General features: G+C 45.4%; 1 protein-coding gene across 2 annotated transcripts in view; it reads right to left on the bottom strand.

The window, feature by feature from the left end:
- The window catches only part of gpc4 (glypican 4), a 195,649-nt gene that overhangs the window by 92,036 nt on the left and 77,473 nt on the right, over nucleotides 1-26,140 (bottom strand). For both annotated transcript variants that reach the window (XM_080187977.1, XM_080187978.1), the window contains exon 4: nucleotides 17,078-17,243. In XM_080187977.1, the coding sequence (XP_080044103.1) occupies nucleotides 17,078-17,243 (166 nt within the window). The remainder of the gene's footprint in view (nucleotides 1-17,077; nucleotides 17,244-26,140) is intronic.

Below are 26,140 nucleotides of genomic sequence, written 5' to 3'. Positions count from 1 at the left end.
GGCCTCAACCGAGATCTTTTGTTCATGTCACACTATCTGTAACCCTGACGACTTGCTTGGGCTTTCAAAATCTCACTAACTCTCCTGGCTGGAGACAATACACATCTCTTTAATCTGTGCTTAACCCTCTCCACTCACATTGTCTGTACCTTTAAGACTTGATTACCTGTAAAGACTCGCATTCCAATCATTATCTTGTAAACTGAGTTTATTTCTTTATATGCCTTGTTTGTGAACACAACTCCCACTCACCTGATGAAGGAGCAGCTCTCCGAAAGCTTGTGGCTTCTGCTACCAAATTAACCTGTTGGACTTTAACCTGGTGTTAATATGCTATACATGGACTTTCAAAAGGCACTCAATACAGTGCCACACAACTTGTGAGGAAAGTGATAGCTCGTGGATTATCCCAGTGCCAAAGTGAAGTCAGGCAGTATGCCTTAACAACTATTACTACTATATTATTTCTGATAGACAAGGGAATTAAGGGTTACGGGGAGAAAGCGGGAAAGTGGAACTGATTCACTTCAGATCAGCCATGATCTTATTGAATGGTGGGGCAGGCCCAAAGGGCTAGATGGCCTACTCCTGCTCCTATTTCTTACGTTCTTAACTACCAATGGTCCTGACATCCATCACTCTGGAGTGCTTTGAGAGGTTAGTCATGGCACACATCAACTCTGGCTTCCCAGATTGCTTTGATCCAGGACAATTCGCCTACTGCTGCAACCTGTCCATGGCAGACACTATCTCCTTGGCCCTACACTCATCTGAACAACAAGGACACCTATATCAGACTCCCAAAATAAAGGCAGAAGCTGGAATCTGAAACAAAAACAGAAAATGCTGGAAAATCTCAGCAGGTCTGTCAGCATCTGTGGAGAGAGAATAGAGCCAACATTGAGTCTGGATGGCCCTTCATCACAGCAGCTCTGATGGAGGATCATCCAGAGTCGAAACATCGACTCTATTCTATCCTCACAGAGCCTGTCAGACCTACTGAGATTCCCCAACATTTTATGCGTATGTCAGACTCCTGTTTATTGACTATAGCTGCACCTTCAACACCATAATTCGCACCCCCCACCCCCAGCAGCTGGATGCTCGACTTCCTGATCCACAGACCGCAATCAGTAAGGATAGGCGACAATACCTCCACCACAATAATGCTCAACACTGGTGCCGTTTAAGGCTGTATACTCAGCCCCGTTATCTTCCTTATACACCCATGGCTGTCTAACCAAATTCAACTCTAACTCCATTTGCAAGTTTGCTGACACCACCACAGTGGGTCGGATCTCAAACAATGATGAAACAGAGTATAGAAAAGTGATAGAGAGCTTAGTGGCATGTGTTGTGAAATTGGGCAGAATAATTGTAGATTGGGAGATAGGAAGTTAGAATTTGGTGTGTCAAATTGTAAGATGCTGAGGGGGAAAGCATTGCGTGGTCCCGTTAAAAGATGGTTCTTTCTCTGTGCTTCGAGATTTAAAATGCAAGTACATTGACAGCCCAAACTGAAACATCTGTATAGAAAAGCCAAGCAGCAGTTTTTACCAAGACAACAGGCTTTTGAATTTAGCCAAATCAATTTGAATCAGGCACTTAGATACCAAAAATCCATTAAATTTAAATCTAATAGTTTTGACAATCTAGAACCAATCCAATTGTGGGAAATATTGATACGTCATCATGGGTATAAAAGGAGGCAGTGAGACAAAAGGTGTACAGCAACTGCCATCTGCCAGAGCTAACAGCTCTCAGCTCTCAACTCTGTCTCTCTGTTTGGCTCTCATAACTTCATCTATGTCTAAGAGAAAGCATCTTTTAGACAGAAAGGTCCCATCAGCATCAAAGAAGCATAAACAGAAAAAGCGCGGAATATCCCAGAAGACATAAAACCTAGCTGTAATTTAGAGTGACTAAATTCTATTTTTGTTAATCATAGAATCCAAATAGTGCAAAAGGAGCCATTCAGCCCACTGAGTCTGCACCGACCACAATCCCATTCAGGCCCTATTCCCAAGTATAAAATTTAGCAAATTACATTACAGCTACAGGCCATATTTGGAATACTGTGTCCAATTCTGGTCACCACACTCCCAGTAGGACATGGCAGCTTTGGAGAGAATACAGAAAAAGTTTACCAGGATTTTGGCTGGTATGGAGGGTATTAGCTATGAGGAGAGATTGAATAAGTTGGGATTGTGCCCCTGGAAAGATTGAGGCTAAAGGGGTGACCTGATAGAAGTTCATAAAATTATGAGGGGCATAGATAGGGTGAACAACTGGAAGCTTCTTCCCAGGGCAGAAATGACAATTACAAGGGGGCACAGGTTCAAGATATGTTCAGTGGAGATGTGAAGGGAAGTTTTTTTTTACACAGAGGGTGGTGGTGGTGGTGGCGGTGGCCTGGAAACGCACTGCCAAGTGAGATGGTTGAGGCTGATATGTCAGTGACATTTAACACTCATGTGGATAGACACATGAACAGATGGGGAAAATCGAGGGATACAGGCGGTTTGGTCTAGATAGGACAATGTGATCAGCGCAGGCTTGGAGGGCCAAAGGGCCTGTTCCTGTGCTGTACTGTTCTTTGTTCCTGTAACCCAGATATTTACCCTGCTAATCCCCCTGACATCAGGGTCAATTTACCATGGCCAATCAACCTAACCCTCGCATCTTTCGAGTGTGGGAGGAACTTTACCATGGGGAACCTTATCAAATGCCTTACTAAAATCCATGCATACGACATCAACTGCTCTACCTTCATCCAAACACTTAGTTACCTCCTCAAAGAATTCAATCAAATTTGTGAGGCAGGACTTACCCCTCATGAAACCATGCTGACTATCCCTGATAAAGCTGAATCTTTCCGAATGGACTATGAAAGCCAGGAAATGATGCTGAACTTGTACAAGCCCCTAGCTGGATCTCACCTGGCGTATTGTACATAGTAATGGGCATCACTGCAACACTATATTCTGCATACTATCCTTTTCTTCTCCTCTATGTAATCTATGAACGGTATGCTTTGTCAGTATAGCACAGTAAGCAGTCTTATACCACCAGGTTAAAGTTCAACAGGTTTATTTGGTAGCACGAACTTTCAGAGCACCGCCTCTTCATCAGGTGAGACCATGCAGATGCTACGACAACAGACGAACAGACACCACTTGACAATTACCAGGCAAGAGTGTTCCCTTCCTATCGGGGGACACTTCAGCAGTCAAGGGCACTCAGCCTCTGATCTTTGGGTTAGCATTCTCCAAAGTTGCCTTCATGATATATGACAACGCAGAATCGCTGAGCAGAAACTGATACTCAAGTTCTGCACGAGGGCAGCCTCAATCAGGATCTTGGGTTCATAAGAACATAAGAACATAAGAACATAAGAAATAGGAGCAGGAGTAGGCCATCTGGCCCTTCGAGCCTGCCCCGCCATTCAATAAGATCATGGCTGATCTGTCGTGGCTCAGTTCCACTTTCCCGCCCTCTCCCCATAACCCTTAATCCCCTCTCTTATCAAAAACCCATCAACCCGCTTCTTAAAAATATTTAGCGAGGCAGCCTCCACCACTTCAACGGGCAGAGAATTCCAGAGATTCACCACCCTTTGAGTGAAGAAGTTCCTCCTCAACTCCGTTCTGAACTGCCCCCCCTTTATCTTGAGGCTGTGCCCCCTAGTCCTACTGTCTTTTTTGAGCGGGAAGAGTCTTTCCACCTCTATCCTATCCATCCCATTCATCATCTTATACGTCTCAATGAGATCTCCCCTCATTCTTCTAAACTCTAACGAGTACAAGCCTAGTTTATTCAGCCTCTCCTCATAGCTCAACCCCCTCAACTCCGGTATCAGCCTAGTAAACCTCCTCTGCACTCCCTCCAAGGCCAAAATATCCTTGCGCAGGTGCGGCGCCCAAAACTGCACACAGTACTCCAGCTGCGGCCTCACCAATGCCCTATACAGCTGCAGCAAGACCTCCCTACTTTTATATTCAATCCCCCTCGCTATGAAGGCCAGCATCCCATTCGCCTTCCTGACCACCTGCTGCACCTGCAGGCTGGGTTTTTGCGACTCATGCACAAGGACCCCGAGGTCCCTCTGCACCGTCGCCTGCTGCAGTTTTTCGCCACGTAAGTAATAGTCCTTCCAACCATTCTTCCTACCAAAGTGGACCACCTCACACTTGCCAACATTAAATTCCATTTGCCATTTCCTGGCCCATTCGCCCAGCCTATCTAGATCCTTCTGCAGACTCTCCACACCCTCCGCACAATTTGCCTTTCCCCCAATCTTGGTGTCATCAGCAAATTTCGACACCCTACACTCGGTTCCCTCCTCCAGATCATCTATATAAATGGTAAATAGCTGAGGCCCCAGCACCGACCCCTGGGGCACCCCACTAGTCACCAACCGCCAATCCGAATAGCACCCATTGACCCCCACTCTCTGCCTCCTATTTGACAACCAATCCTCTATCCACGCTAACACCCTACCCCCAACTCCATGTCCTCTGACCTTCTGCAGTAACCTCTTGTGAGGTACCTTATCAAACGCCTTCTGAAAATCCAGAAAGACCACATCCACCGGCTCTCCTCTATCCACCGCCCTAGACACATCCTCATAGAACTCCAGTAAATTTGTCAGACACGACTTCCCTTTAATGAAACCGTGTTGCGTCTGCTCTATCAAGCAATTCCCTTCAAGATGCCTCGCAATTTCCTCCTTAATGACGGATTCTAACATTTTACCTACCACAGACGTTAAACTAACCGGCCTGTAATTCCCCGCCTTTTGCCTGGCACCCTTCTTAAACAACGGCGTAACATTAGCCGTTTTCCAATCCTCCGGCACTTCCCCGGAATCCAGCGACGTCTGGAAAATAACCACCAAGGCATCCACTATCACCTCCGCCATTTCTTTCAGAACCCTCGGATGCATTCCATCCGGTCCTGGGGACTTGTCCACAATCAGCCCCTCCAGTCTGTCGCGCACCACCTCTCTAGTAACAGTAATGTCATTAAGACCCTCCAGTCCTACCACCTTTCCATCACTAACACCCGGCAAATTATTCACGTCCTCCTCCGTGAAGACAGAAACAAAAAAGTTATTCAAGACCTTAGCCATATCCCCATCCCCTACCACTAGGTCCCCTTTCTCATCCGCTAAGGGACCAACGTTCACCCTAGCCAGCCTCTTCCTTTTTATATATTTATAAAAACTCTTGCTATCCTTTTTTATATTAAGTGCTAGCCCAGCTTCATAGCTTCTTCTACCCTCCTTTATCAACTTTTTTGTCAATCTTTGTTGACATTTAAACCTTTCCCAATCCTCTTCTCGCCCACTGCTCTTAGCTACTCTAAATTCCTCCGCTTTTAATTTAACACTTTCCTTCACCTCCTTCGTTATCCACGGCTTATTACCTCTCTTCCTACTGTCCTTTTTGACCATCGGAATAAATTTCTGCTGAGCACCAAGAAAGATCTCCTTAAAGATCCTCCACTGCTCCTCAGCAGACCTACCTTCCAACGCACTCACCCAGTCCACATTCGCCAATTCTTCTCTCATCCTACCATACTCCCCTCTATTCAAACAAAGGACGCATGTCCGGGAACCCACTTTCTCCTCCTCCATCTGCAACAGAAACTCCACCATACAATGATCACTCTCTCCAAGAGGATCCTTCACCTCAAGGTCCCTAATTCTACCCGCCTCATTACATAGCACCAGATCCAAGATAGCTCGCTCCCTCGTCGGCTCTAACACACACTGTTCCAGGAAACTATCCCGGCAGCATTCCAAGAACTCCTCCTCGAGCCCACCTCGTCCAACATGGGTCGACCAATCAATATGCAGATTGAAATCCCCCATAACTACTGCCGTCCCATTCCTGCACGCCGCACTTATTTGCGCGTTAACAGCCCGCCCCACCTCCAGATCATTATTCGGGGGCCTATAGACGACACCCACCAGCGTCTTCCTCCCTTTGCTGTTCCTAATCTCCACCCACAACGATTCCACTTTCTGCTCTTTGGCTCCGATATCATCCCTTGCTACCACCTTGATGCTGTCCTTAATCAGCAGAGCTACGCCACCCCCTCTTTCCTCCTGCCTATCCTTCCTAAACACTTGATAGCCCTGTACATTCATCTCCCAGTCCCTGTCACCTTGCAGCCACGTCTCTGTAATGGCCACCAGATCGTATCCATTTGTGTCGATCTGCGCCACCAGCTCATCCACTTTATTCCGAATGCTTCGTGCATTCAGATAAAGCGCTTTCATCCCAGCCTTCTTCTGGACCCTATTTGCCGTAACGCCACCACTTGGGACATCCTCAGCCTCTTCCCTTACCTGTACCCTATCCTTAACTGTAGACCTCCTAACATCACCTACCCTCGCACCCTCCCCCCCCCCTAATTAGTTTAAAGCCCTGTCTACAGTTCTCTTTACTCGATTCGCCAGCACTCTGGTCCCAGCACGATTCAGACCAACCCCATCCTGCCCGAACAAGTCCCACCTACCCCAATACTGGTGCCAATGCCCCATAAATTCGATCCCATTCCTCCCACACCAATCTCTGAGCCACCCATTCACTTCCTTTATCCTGTCAACCCTACGCCCGTCTGCACTCGGTTCAGGCAGTAGCCCAGAGAAGACCACCTTGTCGGTTCTACTTTTTAATTCCATTCCCAGCTTCTCATACTCCCTCCCCAGATCCTCAGTCCGCACTTTGCCTACGTCGCTGGCACCCACATGTACCACCACAACTGGGTTCTCACCCTCCCACTCCAGATTCCTCTGCAGCCCAGCTGCGACATCCCGTACCCGAGCACCAGGCAGACAACACACCCTTCTGTGCACTTTGTGGTTCATGTCACACTATCTGTAACCCCCAAGACTTGCCTCGGCTTGCAAAATCTCACCAACTTCCCTGGCTGCAGGCAATTCACACCTCTTTAACCTGTGTGTAACAAAGAAAATGCACTAACCTGATGAAGGGGCAGTGCTCCGAAAGCTCATGTTACCAAATAAACCTGTTGGACTTCAACCTGGTGTTGCACGACTACTTACTGTGCCCACCCCAGTCCAACTCTGGCAATTTCACATCTTGTCTAAATAGCGTGCAAGAAGCAATACTTTCACTATATCCTAATACATGTCTCAATAATAAATCAATTCAATAGAACATAGAACATAGAACATAGAACATTACAGCGCAGAACAGGCCCTTCGGCCCACGATGTTGCGCCGTCCAGTTACAAAAACAATGACCCACTAGCCTATACCAATCCCTTTTCGTCCATAAACCTATCCAGAGATCTCTTAAACGCCCCCAAACTAGACGCATCTACAACTGCAGCAGGCAGGGCATTCCAATCCCTCACCACCCGCTGGGTAAAGAACCTACCCCTGACATCCGTCCTGTAGCTACCCCCCCTTAATTTAAAGTCATGCCCCCTCGTGCTAGCTTTCTCCATCCGAGGAAAAAGGCTATCACTATCCACCCTATCTAAACCTCTAATCATCTTATATGTTTCAATAAGATCCCCTCTTAGCCGCCTTCTTCCCAACGAAAACAACCCTAGATCCCTCAGTCTCTCCTCATAGGACCTCCCCACCATACCAGGCAACATCCTAGTAAACCTCCTCTGCACCCTCTCCAACGCCTCCACATCCTTCTTGTAATGCGGGGACCAGAACTGCACACAGTACTCCAAGTGCGGCCGCACTAGAGTAGTGTACAGTTGCAACATTACACTGCGACTCCTAAATTCAATCCCCCTACCAATAAACGCCAAGACACCGTACGCCTTCTTGACAACCTTATCTACTTGATTCCCAACTTTCAGGGATCTATGTACACACACACCTAGATCCCTCTGTTCATCCACACTATTCAAAGTCCTCCCGTTAGCCCTATACTCGACACATCTGTTGCTCCTACCAAAGTGAATTACCTCACACTTCTCCGCATTAAATTCCATCCGCCACCTCTCGGCCCAGCTCTGCAACCTATCTAAGTCTCCCTGCAGACTATGACACCCTTCCTCACAATCTAAATACTTCACAAATGCTTCTGTTGATTTGCTCCCCTCATATGTGCTAAAAGATTTTATTTTCCTTCTCATTTTATCCTGAATACTTCTCGTCATCCATAGTTCTATGGGCTTTTTACTCCTTCCTATCACCCTAGAGGGAACATGCCAAGCACATCTCCTCTCCACCTCCTTTTTGAATGACTTCTACTGCTCTTCTGTAGGTTTCCCCAGTACTAGCTAATCCCAGTATACCTTGGTCAGATCCTGCCTTAGTTTATTAAACTCCACTCTCCCCCAGTTCAAAACTTTTTTTTTGCAACTTGTCCATTTCTTTGTCCAAGACAAACATAAATTGTACCATGTTGTGATTGTTATCATTAAAATGCTCCCCCACCACCACCTCAACCGCCTGTCCGGCTTCATTCCCCAGAATGAGGTTGAACACAGCTCCTTCCCTTGCTGGATCCTCTACAAATTGATCTAAAAAATTCTCCTTACATATTTCAAGAAATTCACTCCAACCAAACCCTTAACACAATGCCTGTCCCAGTTAATATTGGGAAAGTTGAAATCACCTACTATAATTACCCTATTGTTGTTGTTTTATATACCTTAGCAAATTGCGCACATATTTAGTCCCCAATTTCTTGCTGACTGAGAGTGTAAAATAAAAACTTAGCAATGTGGCTTTTATTCCTAAGCTCTACCTACAAAGCTCCATTTGATGCCGCCTCCAAAATGTCAGGCAGAACTTTGAGAAAAATTCTGAATGGCCAGCTAGCTTGAAAATGGGAGAGTTGCAGATTTGTTTTTTGGGCAAGCGTTTACTCCAAATCTTGTGCACATAGTCCATTTTTTTAAGCACTTTCTCACCGCAAGAGGCAGTGAGCTAGGCTTAATTCGACAGCCAGCCTGATCAAGCAGCAGAGGGACCTATTGCACATGTTCATGACTTGGATGAGAAATTAGGCGGCATGTTCGTAAGTTTGCAGATGACACCAAGTTTGGTGGCATAGTGGACAGTGAAGGAGGTTATCTAGGATTGCAAAGGGATTTTGATCAATTGGGCCAGTGGGCCGATGAATGGCAGATGGAGTTTAATTTACATAAATGCTGGGTTATGCACTTTGGTAGACTGAATCAGGGCAGGACTTATTCAGTTATTGGTAGGATGTTGGGGAGCGTTATAGAACAAAAAGATCTAGGAGTACAGATTCATAGCTCCTTTAAAGTGGAGTCACAAGTGAACAGGGTGGTGAAGGCGGCATTTGGCATGCTTGGTTTTATTGGTCAAAACATTGAATAGAGGAAATTTTACACAAATTTGATTGAGTTTTTTGAAGGGGTAACCAAGAAGGTAGATGAGGACTGTGCAGTTGATGTTGTCTACGTGGACTTTAGCAAGGCCTTTGACAAAGTACCTACTGCATGGTAGGTTGTTGCATAAAGATAAATCTCACGGTATCCAAGGTGAGATATCTAAATGGAGACAAAATTGGCGTCTTGACAGAAGCTAGAGGGTGGTTGTGTAGGAGGCATGGTTAGTAAGTTTGCAGATGACACTAAGATTGGTGGCATAGTGGACAGTGAAGAAAGTTATCTCAGATTGCAACAGGATCTTGATCAATTGGGCCAGTGGGCTGACGAATGACAGATGGGGTTTAATTTAGACAAATGCAAGGTGATGCATTTTGGTAGATTGAACCAAGGGAGGACTTACTCAGTTCATGGGGGAAACATAGAACGTAGAACACTACAGCGCAGCAAGGCCCTTCGGTCCTCGATGTTGCGCCCACCAGTGGAACCAATCTAATGACCCTCTAACCTAAACTATTCTAATATTATCCTTATGCCTATCCACTGACCATTTGAATGCCCTTAAAGTTGGTGAGTCCACAACTGCTGCAAGCAGGGGAATCCAGGCCCTTTCTACCCTCTGAATAAAGAACCTACCTCTGACATCCGTCCTATAATTACCACCCCTTAATGTGAAGCTATGTCCCCTCGTGTTAGCCGTCTCCATCCAAGGAAAAAGGTTCTCACTGTCCACCCTATCTAATCCTCTGATCATCTTGTATGCCTCAATTAGGTCACCTCTTAACCTTCTTCTCTCTAACGAAAATAACCTCAAGTCCCTCAGCCTTTCCTCTTAAGACCTTCCCACCATACCAGGCAACATCCTGGTAAATCTCCTCTGCACCCTTTCCAATGCCTCCACATCTTTCTTATAATGCAGCGACCAGAACTGTTCGCAATACTCCAAGGGCGGCCGCACCAGAGTTTTGTACAGTTGCAAAATGACCTCACTTAGAACATAGAACATAGAACATTACAGCGCAGAACAGGCCCTTCGGCCCACGATGTTGCGCCGACCAGTTACAAAAACAATGACCCACTAGCCTATACCAATCCCTTTTCGTCCATAAACCTATCCAGAGATCTCTTAAACGCCCCCAAACTAGACGCATTTACAACTGCAGCAGGCAGGGCATTCCAATCCCTCACCACCCGCTGGGTAAAGAACCTACCCCTGACATCCGTCCTGTAGCTACCCCCCCTTAATTTAAAGCCATGCCCCCTCGTGCTAGCTTTCTCCATCCGAGGAAAAAGGCTATCACTATCCACCCTATCTAAACCTCTAATCATCTTATATGTTTCAATAAGATCCCCTCTTAGCCGCCTTCTTTCCAACGAAAACAACCCTAAATCCCTCAGTCTCTCCTCATAGGACCTCCCCACCATACCAGGCAACATCCTAGTAAACCTCCTCTGCACCCTCTCCAACGCCTCCACATCCTTCTTGTAATGCGGGGACCAGAACTGCACACAGTACTCCAAGTGCGGCCGCACTAGAGTAGTGTACAGTTGCAACATTACACTGCGACTCCTAAATTCAATCCCCCTACCAATAAACGCCAAGACACCGTATGCCTTCTTAACAACCTTATCTACTTGATTCCCAACTTTCAGGGATCTATGTACACACACACCTAGATCCCTCTGTTCATCCACACTATTCAAAGTCCTCCCGTTAGCCCTATACTCGACACATCTGTTGCTCCTACCAAAGTGAATTACCTCACATTTCTCCGCATTAAATTCCATCCGCCACCTCTCGGCCCAGCTCTGCAACCTATCTAAGTCTCCCTGCAGACTATGACACCCTTCCTCACAATCTACCACACCTCCAATTTTGGTGTCATCAGCAAATTTACTAATCACGGCTCCGAAATTCAATCCCTCTACCAATAAACGCTAACACACCGTACGCCTTCTTAACAACCTTATCAACCTGGGTAGGGCGCTGGGGAGAGTTACAGAACAAAGAGATCTAGGGGTACATGTTCATAGCTCCTTGAAAGGGGAGTCACAGGTGGACAGAGTGGTGAAGAAGTCATCCAGCATGCTTGGTTTCATCAGTCAGAACATTGAGGGACAATTCTTTCAGAGTGTCTGGAACAAGTTACCAGAGGTAGTAGTAGAGGCGGGTACAATTTTGTCTTTTGAAAAGCATTTAGATAGTTACATGGGTACAATGGGTACAGAGGGATATGAGTTTTGAACTCTCCTTTTGTGACTAAACCCTTTTAAGTTTAAAAACTTTAGTAGCCTTATTTTAAGAAAAAAGAAATAAATCAAATAATTCCCTACTTTTAATTAAAATTGTTTTTACTTTTACCACTAATCTTTACCTTCTACAATTTCTGTTTCCCTGTCTAGCCTTCACTTCCAAAGTCAGGAAGGTAGAAGTGAGAAAGACTCACCTAACAGTATGCATTCACTCCTCCTGCCCTGGTCTGCAGCTGCACCACCCCACACCTCCAATCTGTGTGCGCAGTAAAGAAAAACAAGACAGCAATGCCCCTTCCTTGACTTTCCTCATCCCCCACACTTAGATAGTTCATGTTGTTCCGTTGTTTAAAAAAGGCTCAAAAAGTAATCTGGGAAATTATAGGCCAGTAAGTTTGACATCTGTAGTAGGTAAATTATTGGAAGGAGTAGGAGCTTAGGGTGAGGGGGGCGAGGTATAATTCGGATATTAGAGGGCGGTTTTTCACACAGAGGGTTGTGGAGGTATGGAATGCTCTGCCAAGCAAAGTGATGGAGGCAGGCACACTGGAGTTATTTAAGAGTTACTTAGACAGGCACATGAGCAGGATGGAGATGGGGGGATATAGGAGACTGTTTTAAATAAGGTTCAGGAGCCTTGGGACGTCCCTGGGAATCAACATATTTTCTGGCTCACTTGTTTTACTTTTGAGCTTCTGGGGATTCCCTTGAATGTGTGTATAAGGACGTGCAGGTTATTGATGTTTTTCTCTTCTAATCCACAGGTGCTTCGGTCCGCCTTGTTGTCCAACAAGGGGCATACACGCGATGGGTCGTACGAGGGCTGCTCTTGGATGTTTCGCGAATAGCCTAGTACTTCACGTCATCAGCGTAAGCTTAAACTGGACCAGATGCTCGGCAACACGACAGCTCAGTGACTATCGCTGATTGCTGTGCAGACACATGGATTTGGGCCAGTGTCTGTGGGAGTTTGCGCATTCTCCCCGAGCTTGCGTGGGCTTTCTCCGGGTGCTCCAGTTTCCTCCCACACACCAAAGATGTGCTCTTAGGCTGATTGGTGTAACAAATTGACCCGAAATTAGTCTTCCCTCAATGTGGAATGCTATAAGCATAGACAACAGTCACGGGTGGAGAGGGGACTCATAATGTTAAAATGGCGGCGTGGGCTCGTTGGGCTGAAGGGCCTGTTTCCCGTGCTGTGTTGTTCTTTGAGTACTAAGAGATAGGATCTACAAATACTTGGATGGACAAGCACTTATTAGGGAGAGTCAACATGGTTTTGTGCATGATAGGTCATGTTTAACCAATCTATTAGAGTTTTTCGAGGAGGTTACCAGGAAAGTGGATGAAGGGAAGGCAGTGGGCGTTGTCTACATGGACTTCAGTAAGGCCTTTGACAAGGTCCCATGTGGGAGGTCAGTTAGAACATAAGAACATTAGAAATAGGAGCAGGAGTTGGCCATCTAGCCCTTCGAGCCTGCCCCGCCATTCAATAAGATCATGGCTGATCTGAAGTGGATCTGTTCCACTTTCCCGCTTTCTCCCCATAACCCTCAATTCCTCTGTCTATCAGAAAACTATCTATCCGTGACTTAAATATATTTAGCGAGGTAGCCTCCACCACTTCAACGGGCAGAGAATTCCACAGATTCACCACCCTTTGAGTGAAGAAGATCCTCCTCAACTCTGATCTAAACTGCACCCCCCCCTTATCTTGAGGCTGTGCCCTCTAGTCCTGCTATCCTTTCTAAGCAGGAAAAATCTCTCTACCTCTACTCTATCCATCCCTTTCATTATCTTATATGTCTCTATAAGATCCCCCCTCATCCTTCTAAACTCCAATGAGTACAGACCCAGTCTATTTAGTCTCTCTTCATAGTCCAACCCCCTCATCTCCGGTATCAGCCTAGTGAACCTCCTCTGCACTCCCTCCAAGGCCAATATATCCTTGCGCAAGTGCGGCGACCAAAACTGCACACAGTACTCCAGCTGCGGCCTCACCAGTACCCTGTCCAGTTGCAGCAAGACCTCCTTACTTTTATATTCTATCCCCCTCGCTATAAAGGCCAGCATTCCATTCGCCTTCTTAATCACCTGCTAGTTAGGAAGTTAGTTAGGAAGGTTCAGTCACTAGATATATACATGGAGAGGTAGTAAATTGGATTAGACACTGGCTCAGTGGAAGAAGCCAGAGAGCGGTCGTGGAGGATTGCTTCTCTGAGTGGAGGCCTGTGACTAGTGGAGTGCCGCAGGGATTGGTGCTGGGTCCATTGTTGTTTGTCATCTATATCAATGATCTGGATGATAATGTGGTAAATTGGATCAGCAAATTTGCTGATGATACAAAGATTGGAGGTGTAGTGGACAGTGAGGAAGGTTTTCAAAGCTTGCAGAGGGATTTGGACCAGCTAGAAAAATGGGCTGAGAAATGGCAGATGGAGTTTAATGCAGACAAATGTGAGGTATTACACTTTGGAAGGACAAACCAAGGGTAGAACATACAAGGTAAATGGTAGAACACTGAAGAGTGCAGTAGAACAGAGGGGTCTGGGAATACAGATACATAATTCCCTAAAAGTGGAGTCATAGGTAGAAAGGGTCGTAAAGAGTGCTTTTGGTACATTGGCCTTTATAAATCAAAGTATTGAGTATAAGCGTTGGAATGTTATGGTGAGGTTGTATAAGACATTGGTGAGGCTGAATTTAGAGTATTGTGTGCAGTTTTGGTCACCTAATTACAGGAAGGATGTAAATAAGGTTGACAGAGTGCAGAGAAGGTTTACATGGATGTTGCCAGGACTTGAGAAACTGAGTTACAGAGAAAGGTTGAATAGGTTAGGACTTTATTCCCTGGAGCGTAAAAGAATGAAGGGAGATTTGACAGAGGTGTATAAAATTATGATGGGGGTATAGTTAGAGTGAATGCAAGCAGGCTTTTCCACTGAGGTTAGGGGAGAAAAAAACTAGAGGACATGGGGGCGTTAAGGGTGAAGGGGGAAAACATTAAAGGGAATATTAGGGGAGGTGGTTCTTCACACAGAGAGTAGTGGGACTGTGGAATGAGCTGCCAGATGAAGTGGTAAATGCGGGCTCACTTTTAACATTTAAGAAAAACTTGGACAGGTACATGGATGAGAGGGGTGTGGAGGGATATGGTCCAGGTGCAGGTCAGTGGGACTAGGCAGAAAAATGGTTCGGCACAGCCAAGAAGGGCCAAAAAGCCTGTTTCTGTGCTGTAATGTTCTATGGATGCAAATGTTACGCCACTGTCCTGCAGCATATCAGGTAGACAATGTTGACCAAGTTGCAAGAGTATGTACCGTGTACCTGGTGGAAGGTGCTCCCACGTGAAATGATGGCATCCGTGTCAATGATCCAGCATGTCATGCGGAGGTTGCTGTGACAGGGTTGTGTGGTGTTGTGGTCACTGTTCCCCTGAAGGCTGGGTAGTTTGCTGCGAACAATGGTCTGCTTGAGGTTGTGCGGTTGTTTGAAGGCAAAAAGTGGGGGTGTGGGGATAGTCTCGGCGGATAAATGAACACTGCAGAACAATCACCAGGCAAGACTGTTCTCTTCCTGTTGGTGAACACTTCAGTGGTTACGGGCATTCGGCCTCTGATCTTTGGGTAAGCGTTCTCCAAAGCACCTTCACGACATTCAACAGCGCAGAGTCATAGAACATAGAACATAGAACATTACAGCGCAGAACAGGCCCTTCGGCCCACGATGTTGCGCCGACCAGTTACAAAACAATGACCCACTAACCTAAACCAATCCCTTTTCGTCCATAAACCTATCCACGGATCTCTTAAACGCCCCCAAACTAGGCGCATTTACAACAGCAGCAGGCAGGGCATTCCAATCCCTCACCACCCTCTGGGTAAAGAACCTACCCCTGACATCCGTCCTATAACTACCACCCCTTAATTTAAAGCCATGCCCCCTCGTGCTAGATTTCTCCATCAGAGGAAAAAGGCTATTACTATCCACCCTATCTAAACCTCTAATCATCTTATATGTTTCAATAAGATCTCCTCTTAGCCGCCTTCTTGCCAGCGAAAACAACCCCAAATCCCTCAGCCTCTCCTCATAGGACCTCCCCTCCATACCAGGCAACATCCTGGTAAACCTCCTCTGCACCCTCTCCAAAGCCTCCACATCCTTCCTGTAATGTGGGGACCAGAACTGCACATAGTACTCCAAGTGCGGCCGCACCAGAGTTGTGTACAGTTGCAACATGACGCTGCGACTCCTAAATTCAATCCCCCTGCCAATAAACGCCAAGACACCGTATTCGCTGAGCAGAAACTGATAGCCATGTTCTGCACACAAGAGGACGGCCTCGACCGGGATCTTGGGTTTATTCACTCTATTTGTAACCTCTGTGACTTGCCTGGGCTTGCAAAACCTCACTTACTGTCTTGTCTGGAGATAATACACATCTCTTTAACCTTTGCTTAATGCTATCTCCACTCACATTGTCTGCACCTTTAAGATTTGCATTCCAATTAGTATTCTGTAAACTGTGTGTGTGTGTGTGTGTGTGTGTGTGTGTGTGTGTGTGTGTGAGAGAGAGCGTGTGCGTGAGAGCGTGTGCATGTGTGTGTCTTTATTTGTGATCAGAACTCTCCCCTCACCTGACGAAGGGTCAGAGGCCCGAAAGCTAGTGGTTTTCACTACCAAAAAAACCTGCTGGACTTTAACCTGGTGTTATGAGACTTCTTACTGTTGCAACTATATCACCATCCCTTCACTGTCACTAGTTCAAAATCCTGGAAATTTCCCTCCCTAAAAGCACTGTGGGTGTTCCGACACCACAGAGACTACAGCAGTTCAAGAAGGTGGCTCACCAACACCTTCTCAAAGGCAATAATGGAACGGCAATAAATGCTAGCCTAGGTAGTATTACCCACATCCACGAATGAATAAAACAAATGTCACGAATGCTTAAGTACTCAGTCTTTTTTATGACCCTGCCTATTTTTCCTCAATTTGGCAGTCTGCTCTAAACTCCAACTTTATTCTTCGTGCTCTTAAGTTTTCCTTAGTCTTTTAGAATTGCCTAAATCAAGGGCTTCATACAGAATCTCACTGCCAGCAAGAGGGACGGGTGGCTTTTGATGTATGAAGGAATTGATGGTTGGAGCGGGAGGAGAAACAGGAAAACACATATGAAAAATAAACAAGAGCAGAATCTCCTGTCAGGGAGAACAGTCTGCATTGTGTGAAAGGTTGGCACAGTTACCCAGCAATAACATGGCCTGACTGAAGCCTCCTCTTGCTGCTATGACTAACAGCAAAAAGCAAAAGAAATGTGCGAATGCATGTGATTGCCTATTGTGGTTTCACACATGCCCTCAGCGTTCTACAACTGCTCAAAATCAGAGGACTACACTTCCTCACTCCCCATCACTGTACCACAACATGATCCTTAATTAATTATGAAAGTTAAAAAAAGACTTACCAATAAAATTGTTCCACTCTGTGTCCACATCTGCCTGATTAGCCAAGCAACCCTTCATGACATTGAGGCAGTAATTTTTACATGGTTTAAGAGCAAGTAACCCATGACATTGTGGGCACTGCGTCATCTTCAGCAATGCGTTGGCACACTCAGTTGTTGGATTGACCTATTTTTTGAAAAAAAATATTATAACTTGCAATGAAAGACCGAAGTGCTTTTATTCTATCACTAACTCAAATTCAGGAGCAGGTAATTGATGCCAATTTACAGCTTTCTCAACTTTGCTCTAAAACTTTCAGAACACATGATGAAGAATTACCTACACTTACCGATTTGATTGACTATTTGAAGTTGTTACCTACCTTACAATGTAAAGACTAACGCTTGATAAATGCAGAGCAAACTGGTGAAGAGAATGAGAAGCCAAAGTCATTGACGATGGTGGAATGTACTAAGGACAAACATGTCGACAAGTGGGTTTTCTTATCGTTCACACGATATAATGTCATAAATGCATTTGCTATCATTGGTTTTCCCTCATTATTGAAGGTGATCATTTCTTGCATGCCGAGTCATAGAACGTAGAACGTAGAACACTACAGCACAAACAGGCCCTTCAGCCAACAAGTTGTGCCGATCATATCCATACCTACCAGGCCACAGAACTATCTGCAACTCCCAATCCCATTAAGTCCCACGTACTCATCCAGAAGTCTTTTAAAAGACCCCAGTGAGTTCGCCTCTACCACCACCGATGGCAGCCGATCCCACTCACCGAGTGAAAAACTTACCCCTAACATCTCCTCTATACCTACTCCCCAGCACCTTAAACCTGTGTCCTCTCATAGCGACCGTTTCAGCCCTGGGGAATAGCCTCTGAGAATCCACCCAATCCATACCTCTCAACATCTTATAAACCTCTATCAGGTCACCTCTCATCCTTCATCTCTCCAGGGAGAAAAGACCAAGCTCCCTCAACCTATCCTCATAAGGCATGCCTCCCAATCCAGGCAATATCCTTGTAAATCTCCTCTGCAGCCTTTCAATAGCTTCCACATCTTTCTTGTAATGAGGCAACCAGAACTGCGCACAGTATGCGCAGTTCATATGTATCATATGCCAACTTTTATACTCTATGCCCTGTCCAGTAAAGGTAAGCATGCCATATGCCTTTTTCATCACTCTCTCCACCTGTGCTGCCACCCTTAGGGATCTGTGGACTTGCACGCCCCGGTCCCTCTGTGTGTCTATACTCCTGATGGTTCTGCCATTTATTGTATAGCTCCTTCCTGCATTAGATCTACAATATGCCATACTTATCTTTCATCCTTACCAGAATGTGCCAGTCCTGAATTCCTATCAACTTGCATGTGAAAGCCTCCTACATACTAGATGTTGATTTGCCCTCAGGCATCTGCCCCCAAATCTACATTCTTCAGTTGCTGCCTAATATTGCTGTAATCAGCCTTTTCCAACTTAGCATCTTCACCTGAGGACTACACTGTTCCCAAACTGCTCTCCCACTGAAATATCAACCACCTGGCCAGGCTCATTCCCCAATATCAGATCCAGTATGGCCCCTTCCCTAGTTGGACTATCTATATACTGTTTCAAAAAGCCCTCCTGGATGCTCCTTACAAACTCTGCCCCAAGCACTCCCCTAGCACTAAATGAGTCCCAGTCAATACAGGAGAAGTTAAAGTCACCCGTCACAACAACCCTGTTACTTTAACACCTTGTCAAAATCTGCCTATGTATTTGTTTCCCTATTTGTTCTTCTTCTTTGTTATCTCCCACTGGCTGTTGAGAGGCCTATAGTAAACCCCCAACATTGTGACTACACCCTTCCCATTCCTGAGCTCTACCCATATTGCCTCCTCAGTCAAAAACACAACTCCCCCTCCTCTCTTACCTCCTGTTCTATCTTTCCTATAGCATCTGCACCCTGGAACATTGAGCTGCCAGTCCTATCCCACCCTTACCCATATTCAGTAGTAAGTATAAGACCCCAGTTCCATGTACGCATCCATTCCCATTCTGCCAGTGCTAGTCAGAGTAGAAATAGCAGGATTTATCAGATAAATATGTGGGTCAAGAAATAGTGTGAAGGAAGGGTTTCAGATTTCTGCGCTCCTGGGACCAGTACAAACTGGATGGGTTACACTTGGGCAGGCCGAGAACTGTTGTCCTAGAGCGCGTATTGGCTATTGTGGTTGGGGAGGGTTAATGAGAATGACATGGAGATGGGAACCTAAGCAAAGTGACAAGGGAAAGAGGAACAAGGGCAGTAATAAAAGACAGAACAGTAAAATGCAAAAACTATAGACAGGATAGTCAAGGGCGATAGGCAATAGGGCCACAGTAAAAAGAAAAGTTAGGGTGATTAAAGATGGCAAAGAGGAAAGCCTAAACGCTTCATATCTTTATGCATAACGCATTCAGAATCAGGTGGAGGAACTGATGGCACAAATCCAGGTAAATGGATTTGCTCTCACAGCCATTATACACATGTCAAAAAGAAATCAAACTGGCAACTTAATATCCAAGGCTATCTGATCTTTCAGAAAGTCAGGAAGGGAAGAAAAAGTGGCGGGGTGGCACTGTTAAAAAGAGATAAAACGAGGTCAGTTGGGAGAGATGACTGTCATAGACCAAGGCAAGGAACAGGCTATCTTAGATCTGGTAATGGGTAATGAGGCAGGTTTAATAAATTACTCAGAGTAAAAGATCCCCTAAGTAGTAGTGATCATAACATAATAGAATTTAATATTCAGTTTGAAAGCAAGAAAGTTCGTTTAGAAACAACTGTGTTGAACTTAAATAAAGGAAATTACAATGAAATGAGAATTGAGTTAGTTAAAGTGAACTGGGTGGATGGATTAGCAGGGATGGCAGTCAGCAGGCAGTGGTAGGCAGTTAAGGAAGTAATTTGAGACTCTCAGTAAAAATATATCCTAGTAAGGAGGAAAGATTTTAAGAGAGGGATAAACCAACCATTGCTAATCAAGGAAGTCAAGGAGAGTATTAAATTGAAAGAAAAAGCATATAAGGAGGCAAAAGTCAGTAATAAGGAACAAACAACAAAGAAACCTAAACGCTTCAATTTCCTCACTTCAAAATATTGGGTCTGGCTAACCCCTCTAGTATATTTAACTGCATTGCTATGCTTTCAATCATCTCAGTTTTCTTAGCCCCTGTAGTAAAGACTTCTTCCAAGTTCCATCAGTTTGGTTTTAGGTGCACCATTCAAACTTGCTACGGTTAGATTGTCTACTTCCAGATGAGATCAAACTAGATCAAGAACCATTTTGAAGCTTTCTTACTTTAAATAACACGCTCTCACTTTGTTCTGCGTGGTCCTCACTCATTACATTTGAAAAGTCAAAGATCCCCTACCCTACACCCAAGGAATTAAGCTTTTACAGTATTGGTCAAGAATCCCCAGTTTTCTTTCACAAACCACATTGATGTTATCCACAAGGGCATCTCAACTTGAAACACAGGTTCACGGTGGTGCATAGTTTTATTTTTGGAATGGACTAAGGAGTCACATGTAACTCCCAGTGACAGTAACTAGCCCAGTTATCGTGTAACAATTATTAAAGCCTATTTATTAAATTTGAATAGGACTATAATACTCTCAGACAATTAAGTATATGAATTACTGATTATATAGTTTATATAGAAATTACCCTTATTTCAAGATACAGATGTTTCAGGTGAGATAGAGAGGGGTGCGAAAGGAGTGGAGAGTTACACTACTGGTTAAGAAGAATATCACAGCTATACTGCGGGAGGACACCTCGGAGGGCAACATGGGTAGAGCTCAGGAATAGGAAGAATGTAGTCATAATGTTGGGGTTTACTATACGCCGCGCAACAGCCAGCGGGAGATAGAGGAACAGATACGTAGGCAGATTTTGGCAAGATGTGAAAGTACAGTTGTTGTGGTGGGAGATTTTAACTTCCCCTATATTGACTGGGACTCACTTAGTGGTAGGGGCACGAATGGGGCAGAGTTTGTAAGGAGCATCCGGGGGGCTTCTTGAAACAGTATGTAGATATCCAACTAGGGAAGGAGCCGTACTGGACCTGGTATTGGGGAATGAGCCCGGCCAGGTGGTCGATGTTTCAGTAGGGGAGCAGTTCAGGAACAGTGACTACAATTCAGTAAGTTTTAAGGTACTGATGGATAAAGATAAGTGTAGTCCTCAAGTTAAGGTGCTAAATTGAGGGAAGGTTAATTACAACAATATTAGGCAGAAACTGAAGAATGTAGATTAAGGGCAGATGTCTGAGGGCAAATCAACATCTGGCATATGGAAAGCTATCAAGTGTAAACTGATAGTAATTTAGGACTGGCATGTTCCAGTAAGGATGAAGGATAAGTATGGCAAATTTTGGGAACCTTAGTTAATGAGAGATATTGTGAGCCAAGTTAAAGAGAAAAAGGAAGTATTAGCCAAGGCTAGGAGGCTGGAACACACAAAGTAAGTGTGGAATACAAGGAAAGTAAACTTGTGCGAAGAGTTAGGAGGGTTAAAAAGGGTCACAAAAGTAATTGGCTACCAGGATTAAGAAAAATTCCAAGGCTTTTTATACATATATAAAGAGCAAGAGGGTAGCCAGGGAGAGGTTGGCCCACTCAAGGACAGGGGAGGGAATCTGTCAAAGGAGCCGGAGGAAATGGGCAAGGTAATAAATGAGTACTTTGTGTCCGTATTCACCAAAGAAAGATTTGGTGAAGTTTGGGGAAGGGCATGCAGATAGCTTGAGTCATGTTGAGATCAAAATAGAGGAGGTATTGGGGTTCTTGAAAAACATTAAGGTAGACAAGTCCCCAAGGCCTTATGGGATATACCCCAGATCACTGAGAAAGGCAAAGGAGGAAATTGCTGGGACTTGGGAGAAATCTTTGTATCCTCACTGGCTACACGGGAGGTAACCACAGTAAAAAGTCTGACAACACCAGGTTTTAGTCCAACCGATTTATTTGATAATAGACTCACAAACTTTCGAGGTTTCCCGAAGAGGGAAACCTCGAAAGTTTGTGAGTCTATTATCAAATAAATCGGTTGGACTAAAACCTGGTGTTGTCAGACTTTTTACTGTGTTTACGCCAGTCTAACGCCGGCATACCCACATCATTACACGGGAGGTCCCAGAGGATTGGAGAATAGCCAATGTTATTCCTTTGTTTAAGAAGGGTAGCAAGAATAATCCAGGTAATTACAGGCCGGTGAGTCTTACGTCAGTGGTAGGGAAATTATTGGAGAGGATTCTTTGAGAAAGTATTTACTCCCGTTTGGAAATAAGTGGACGTATTAACGAGAGGCAACATGGTTTTGTGAAGGGGAAGCTGTATCTCACGAACTTGATTGGGTTTTCTGAGGAAGTGACGAAGATGATTGGTGAGGGTAGGGCAGTGGACATTGTCTACATGGACTTCAGTAAGCTCTTTGATAAGGTCCCTCATGGCAAAGGGACAGAGAGTGAAGTTGCATGGGATCAGAGGTGAGCTGGTAAGATGGATAAAGAACTGGCTCGGTCATAGACTACAGAGGGTTGAAGTGGAAGGGCGCATTTCTGAATAGAGGGCTGTGGCTAGTGGTGTTCATCAGGGATCTTTGCTGTTTGTAATACATATATAAATGAAGAACAAAGAACAAGAAAATTACAGCACAAAACAGGACCTTCGGCCTCCAAGCCTGCACTGACCATGCTGCCCAAATGAACTAGAGCCCCCTTCCCGTCCGGAGGACCACATCCTTCTATTCTCATCCTATTCATATATTTGTCAGGACACCCCTCAAAAGTCATTATCGCATCTGCTTCTACCACCTCCCCCAGCAGCAGAATCCAGGCACCCCCCACCCTCTGCGTAAAAAACTTGCCTCGTACATCTCCTTTAAACCTTGCCCCTCGCACCTTAAACCTAAACCCAAAATAATTGACTCTTCCACCCTGGGAAAAAGCTTCTGACTATCCACGCCCCTCATAATTTTGTAGACTTCTATCAGGTTGCCCCTCAACCGCCGTCGATCCAGTGAGAACAAACCAAGTTTCTCCAACCTCCCCTCATAGCTGATGCCCTCCATACCAGGCAATATCCTGGTAAATCTTTTCTGCACCGTCTCCAAAGCCTTCACATCCTTCTGGTAGCGTGGCGACCAGAATTGAACACTATATTCCAAGTGCAGCCTAACCAAGATTCTATAAAGCTGCAACATTACTTGCCAATAGACCCAAAAACTGGGATAAATTCAGAATCTTGCAAAGGAGACTTAAAAGATAACAAAGACAGAGAAAATAAACTATAAGGGCAAATAATGAGGGCAAACAATATAAAGACTGACAATAAGGGATTCCTTAATTTTTGAAAATATGGTCAGAGTGTGTAGATAAGGGAAGTTCAGTTTATGTAGCTTATATGGATTCTTTATATGGATTTTAACAAAGTCTTTGACAAGGTTTCACATGGAAGGCTGATTGGGCAGGGTGAAGCATGTAGAATTCAGGGAAACCTGGTAAGATGGATCTGAAATTGGCTTAGCAGTAGGACACAAAAAATGGTGGTGGAAGGCTGTTTTAGTAACTAAAGGCAATGTCCAGGTGGCTTACAAGATTCAGTGCTGATACCCTTACTGCTTTTATATGCATAAATGATATCAATGATAATGTGGGGGAAATGATAAACAAGTGTGCAGACAACACCAAGATTTGGAGGGTGGATAATGGCGAAGCAACTTATAGGTTACAAGAAGGTATAGATAAAAACATAAGAACATAAGAAATAGGAGCAGGAGTCAGCCATCTAGCCTGCCCCGCCATTCAACAAGATCATGGCTGATCTGAAGTGGATCAGTTCCACTTTCCCGCTTTCTCCCCATAACCCTTAATTCCCTTATCGATCAGAAACCTACCTACCCGTGACTTAAATATATTCAGCGAGGTAGCCTCCACCACTTCAATGGACAGAGAATTCCAGAGACTCACCACTGTTTGAGTGAAGAAGTTCCTCCTCAACTCCGATCTAAACTGCCCCCCTCTCCCCCCTTATTTTGAGGCTGTGCCCTCTAGTCTGCTATCCTTTCTAAGCGGGAAGAATCTCTCTACCTCTACCCTATCTAGCCTTTTCATTATATGTCTCTATAAGACCCCCCCCGCCTTCTAAACTCCAACGAATACAGACCCAGTCTATTCAATCTCTCCTCATAGTCCAACCCCCTCATCTCCGGTATCAGCCTAGTGAACCTCCTCTGCACTCCCTCCAAGGCCAATATATCCTTTCGCAAATGCGGCAACCAAAACTGCACACAGTACTCCAGCTGCAGCCTCACCAGTACCCTGTACGGTTGCAGCAAGACCTCCCTGCTTTTATATTCTATCTCCCTCGCTATAAAGGCCAACATTCCATTCACCTTCTTGATCACCTGCTGCATTGCAGACTAGGTTTTTGCGATTCGTGCACAAGGACCCCCAGGTCCCTCTGCACTGTAGCATGCTGCAGCTTTTCGCCCTTTAAATAAGAACATAAGAAATAGGAGCAGGAGTAGGCCATCTGGCCCTTCGAGCCTGCCCCGCCATTCAATAAGATCATGGCTGATCTGTCATGGCTCAGTTCCACATTCCCGCCCTCTCCCCATAACCCTTAATCCCCTCTCTTATCAAGAACCCATCAACCCGCGTCTTAAAAATATTTAGCGAGGCAGCCTCCACCACTTCAACGGGCAGAGAATTCCAGAGATTCACCACCCTTTGAGTGAAGAAGTTCTTCCTCAACTCCGTTCTAAACCACCCCCCCTTTATCTTGAGGCTGTGCCCCCTAGTCCTACTGTCCTTTCTGAGCGGGAAGAGTCTCTCCACCTCTATCCTATCCATCCCATTCATCATCTTATACGTCTCAATGAGATCTCCCCTCATTCTTCTAAACTCTAACGAGTACAAGCCTAATTTATTCAGCCTCTCCTCATAGCTCAACCCCCTCAACTCCGGCATCAGCCTAGTAAACCTCCTCTGCACTCCCTCCAAGGCCAAAATATCCCTGCGTAAGTACGGCGCCCAAAACTGCACACAGTACTCCAGCTGCGGCCTCACCAATGCCCTATATAGCCACAGCAAGACCTCCCTACTTTTATATTCAATCCCCCTCGCTATGAAGGCCAGCATCCCATTCACCTTCCTGACCACCTGCAAGCTGGGTTTTTGCGACTCATGCACAAGGACCCCGAGGTAGGGGGATTGAATTTAGGAGTCGCAGTGTTATGTTGCAACTGTACACAACTCTGGTGCGGCCGCACTTGGAGTACTGTGTGCAGTTCTGGTCCCCACATTACAGGAAGGATGTGGAGGCTTTGGAGAGGGTGCAGAGGTGGTTTACCAGGATGTTGCCTGGTATGGAGGGGAGGTCCTATGAGGAGAGGCTGAGGGATTTAGGGTTGTTTTCGCTGGAAAGAAGGCGGCTAAGAGGGGATCTTATTGAAACATATAAGATGATTAGAGGTTTAGATAGGGTGGATAGTGATAGCCTTTTTCCTCTGATGGAGAAATCTAGCACAAGGGGGCATGGCTTTAAATTAAGGGGTGGTAGTTATAGGACGGATGTCAGGGGTAGGTTCTTTACCCAGAGGGTGGTGAGGGATTGGAATGCCCTGCCTGCTGCAGTTGTAAATGCGCCTAGTTTGGGGGCGTTTAAGAGATCCGTGGATAGGTTTATGGACGAAAAGAGATTGGTTTAGGTTAGTGGGTCATTGTTTTTGTAACTGGTCGGCGCAACATCGTGGGCCGAAGGGCCTGTTCTGCGCTGTAATGTTCTATGTTCTATGTCCCTCTGCACCGTCGCCTGCTGCAGTTTTTCTCCACGTAAGGAATAATCCTTCCTACCATTATTCCTACCAAAGTGGACCACCTCGCACTTGCCAACATTAAATTCCATTTGCCAGTTCCTGGCCCATTCGCCCAGCCTATCTAGATCCTTCTGCAGACTCTCCACACCCTCCGCACAATTTGCCGTTCCTCCAATCTTGGTGTCATCAGCAAATTTCGACACCATACAGTCGGTTC

Source organism: Carcharhinus amblyrhynchos, chromosome 4, assembly GCF_965287045.1.
Source record: "Carcharhinus amblyrhynchos chromosome 4, sCarAmb.v2.hapA, whole genome shotgun sequence".
NCBI classification, from domain to species: Eukaryota; Metazoa; Chordata; class Chondrichthyes; order Carcharhiniformes; family Carcharhinidae; genus Carcharhinus; species Carcharhinus amblyrhynchos.
Note: the sequence above shows the minus strand (reverse complement) of the source record. Positions and strands in the feature narration are given on the sequence as shown.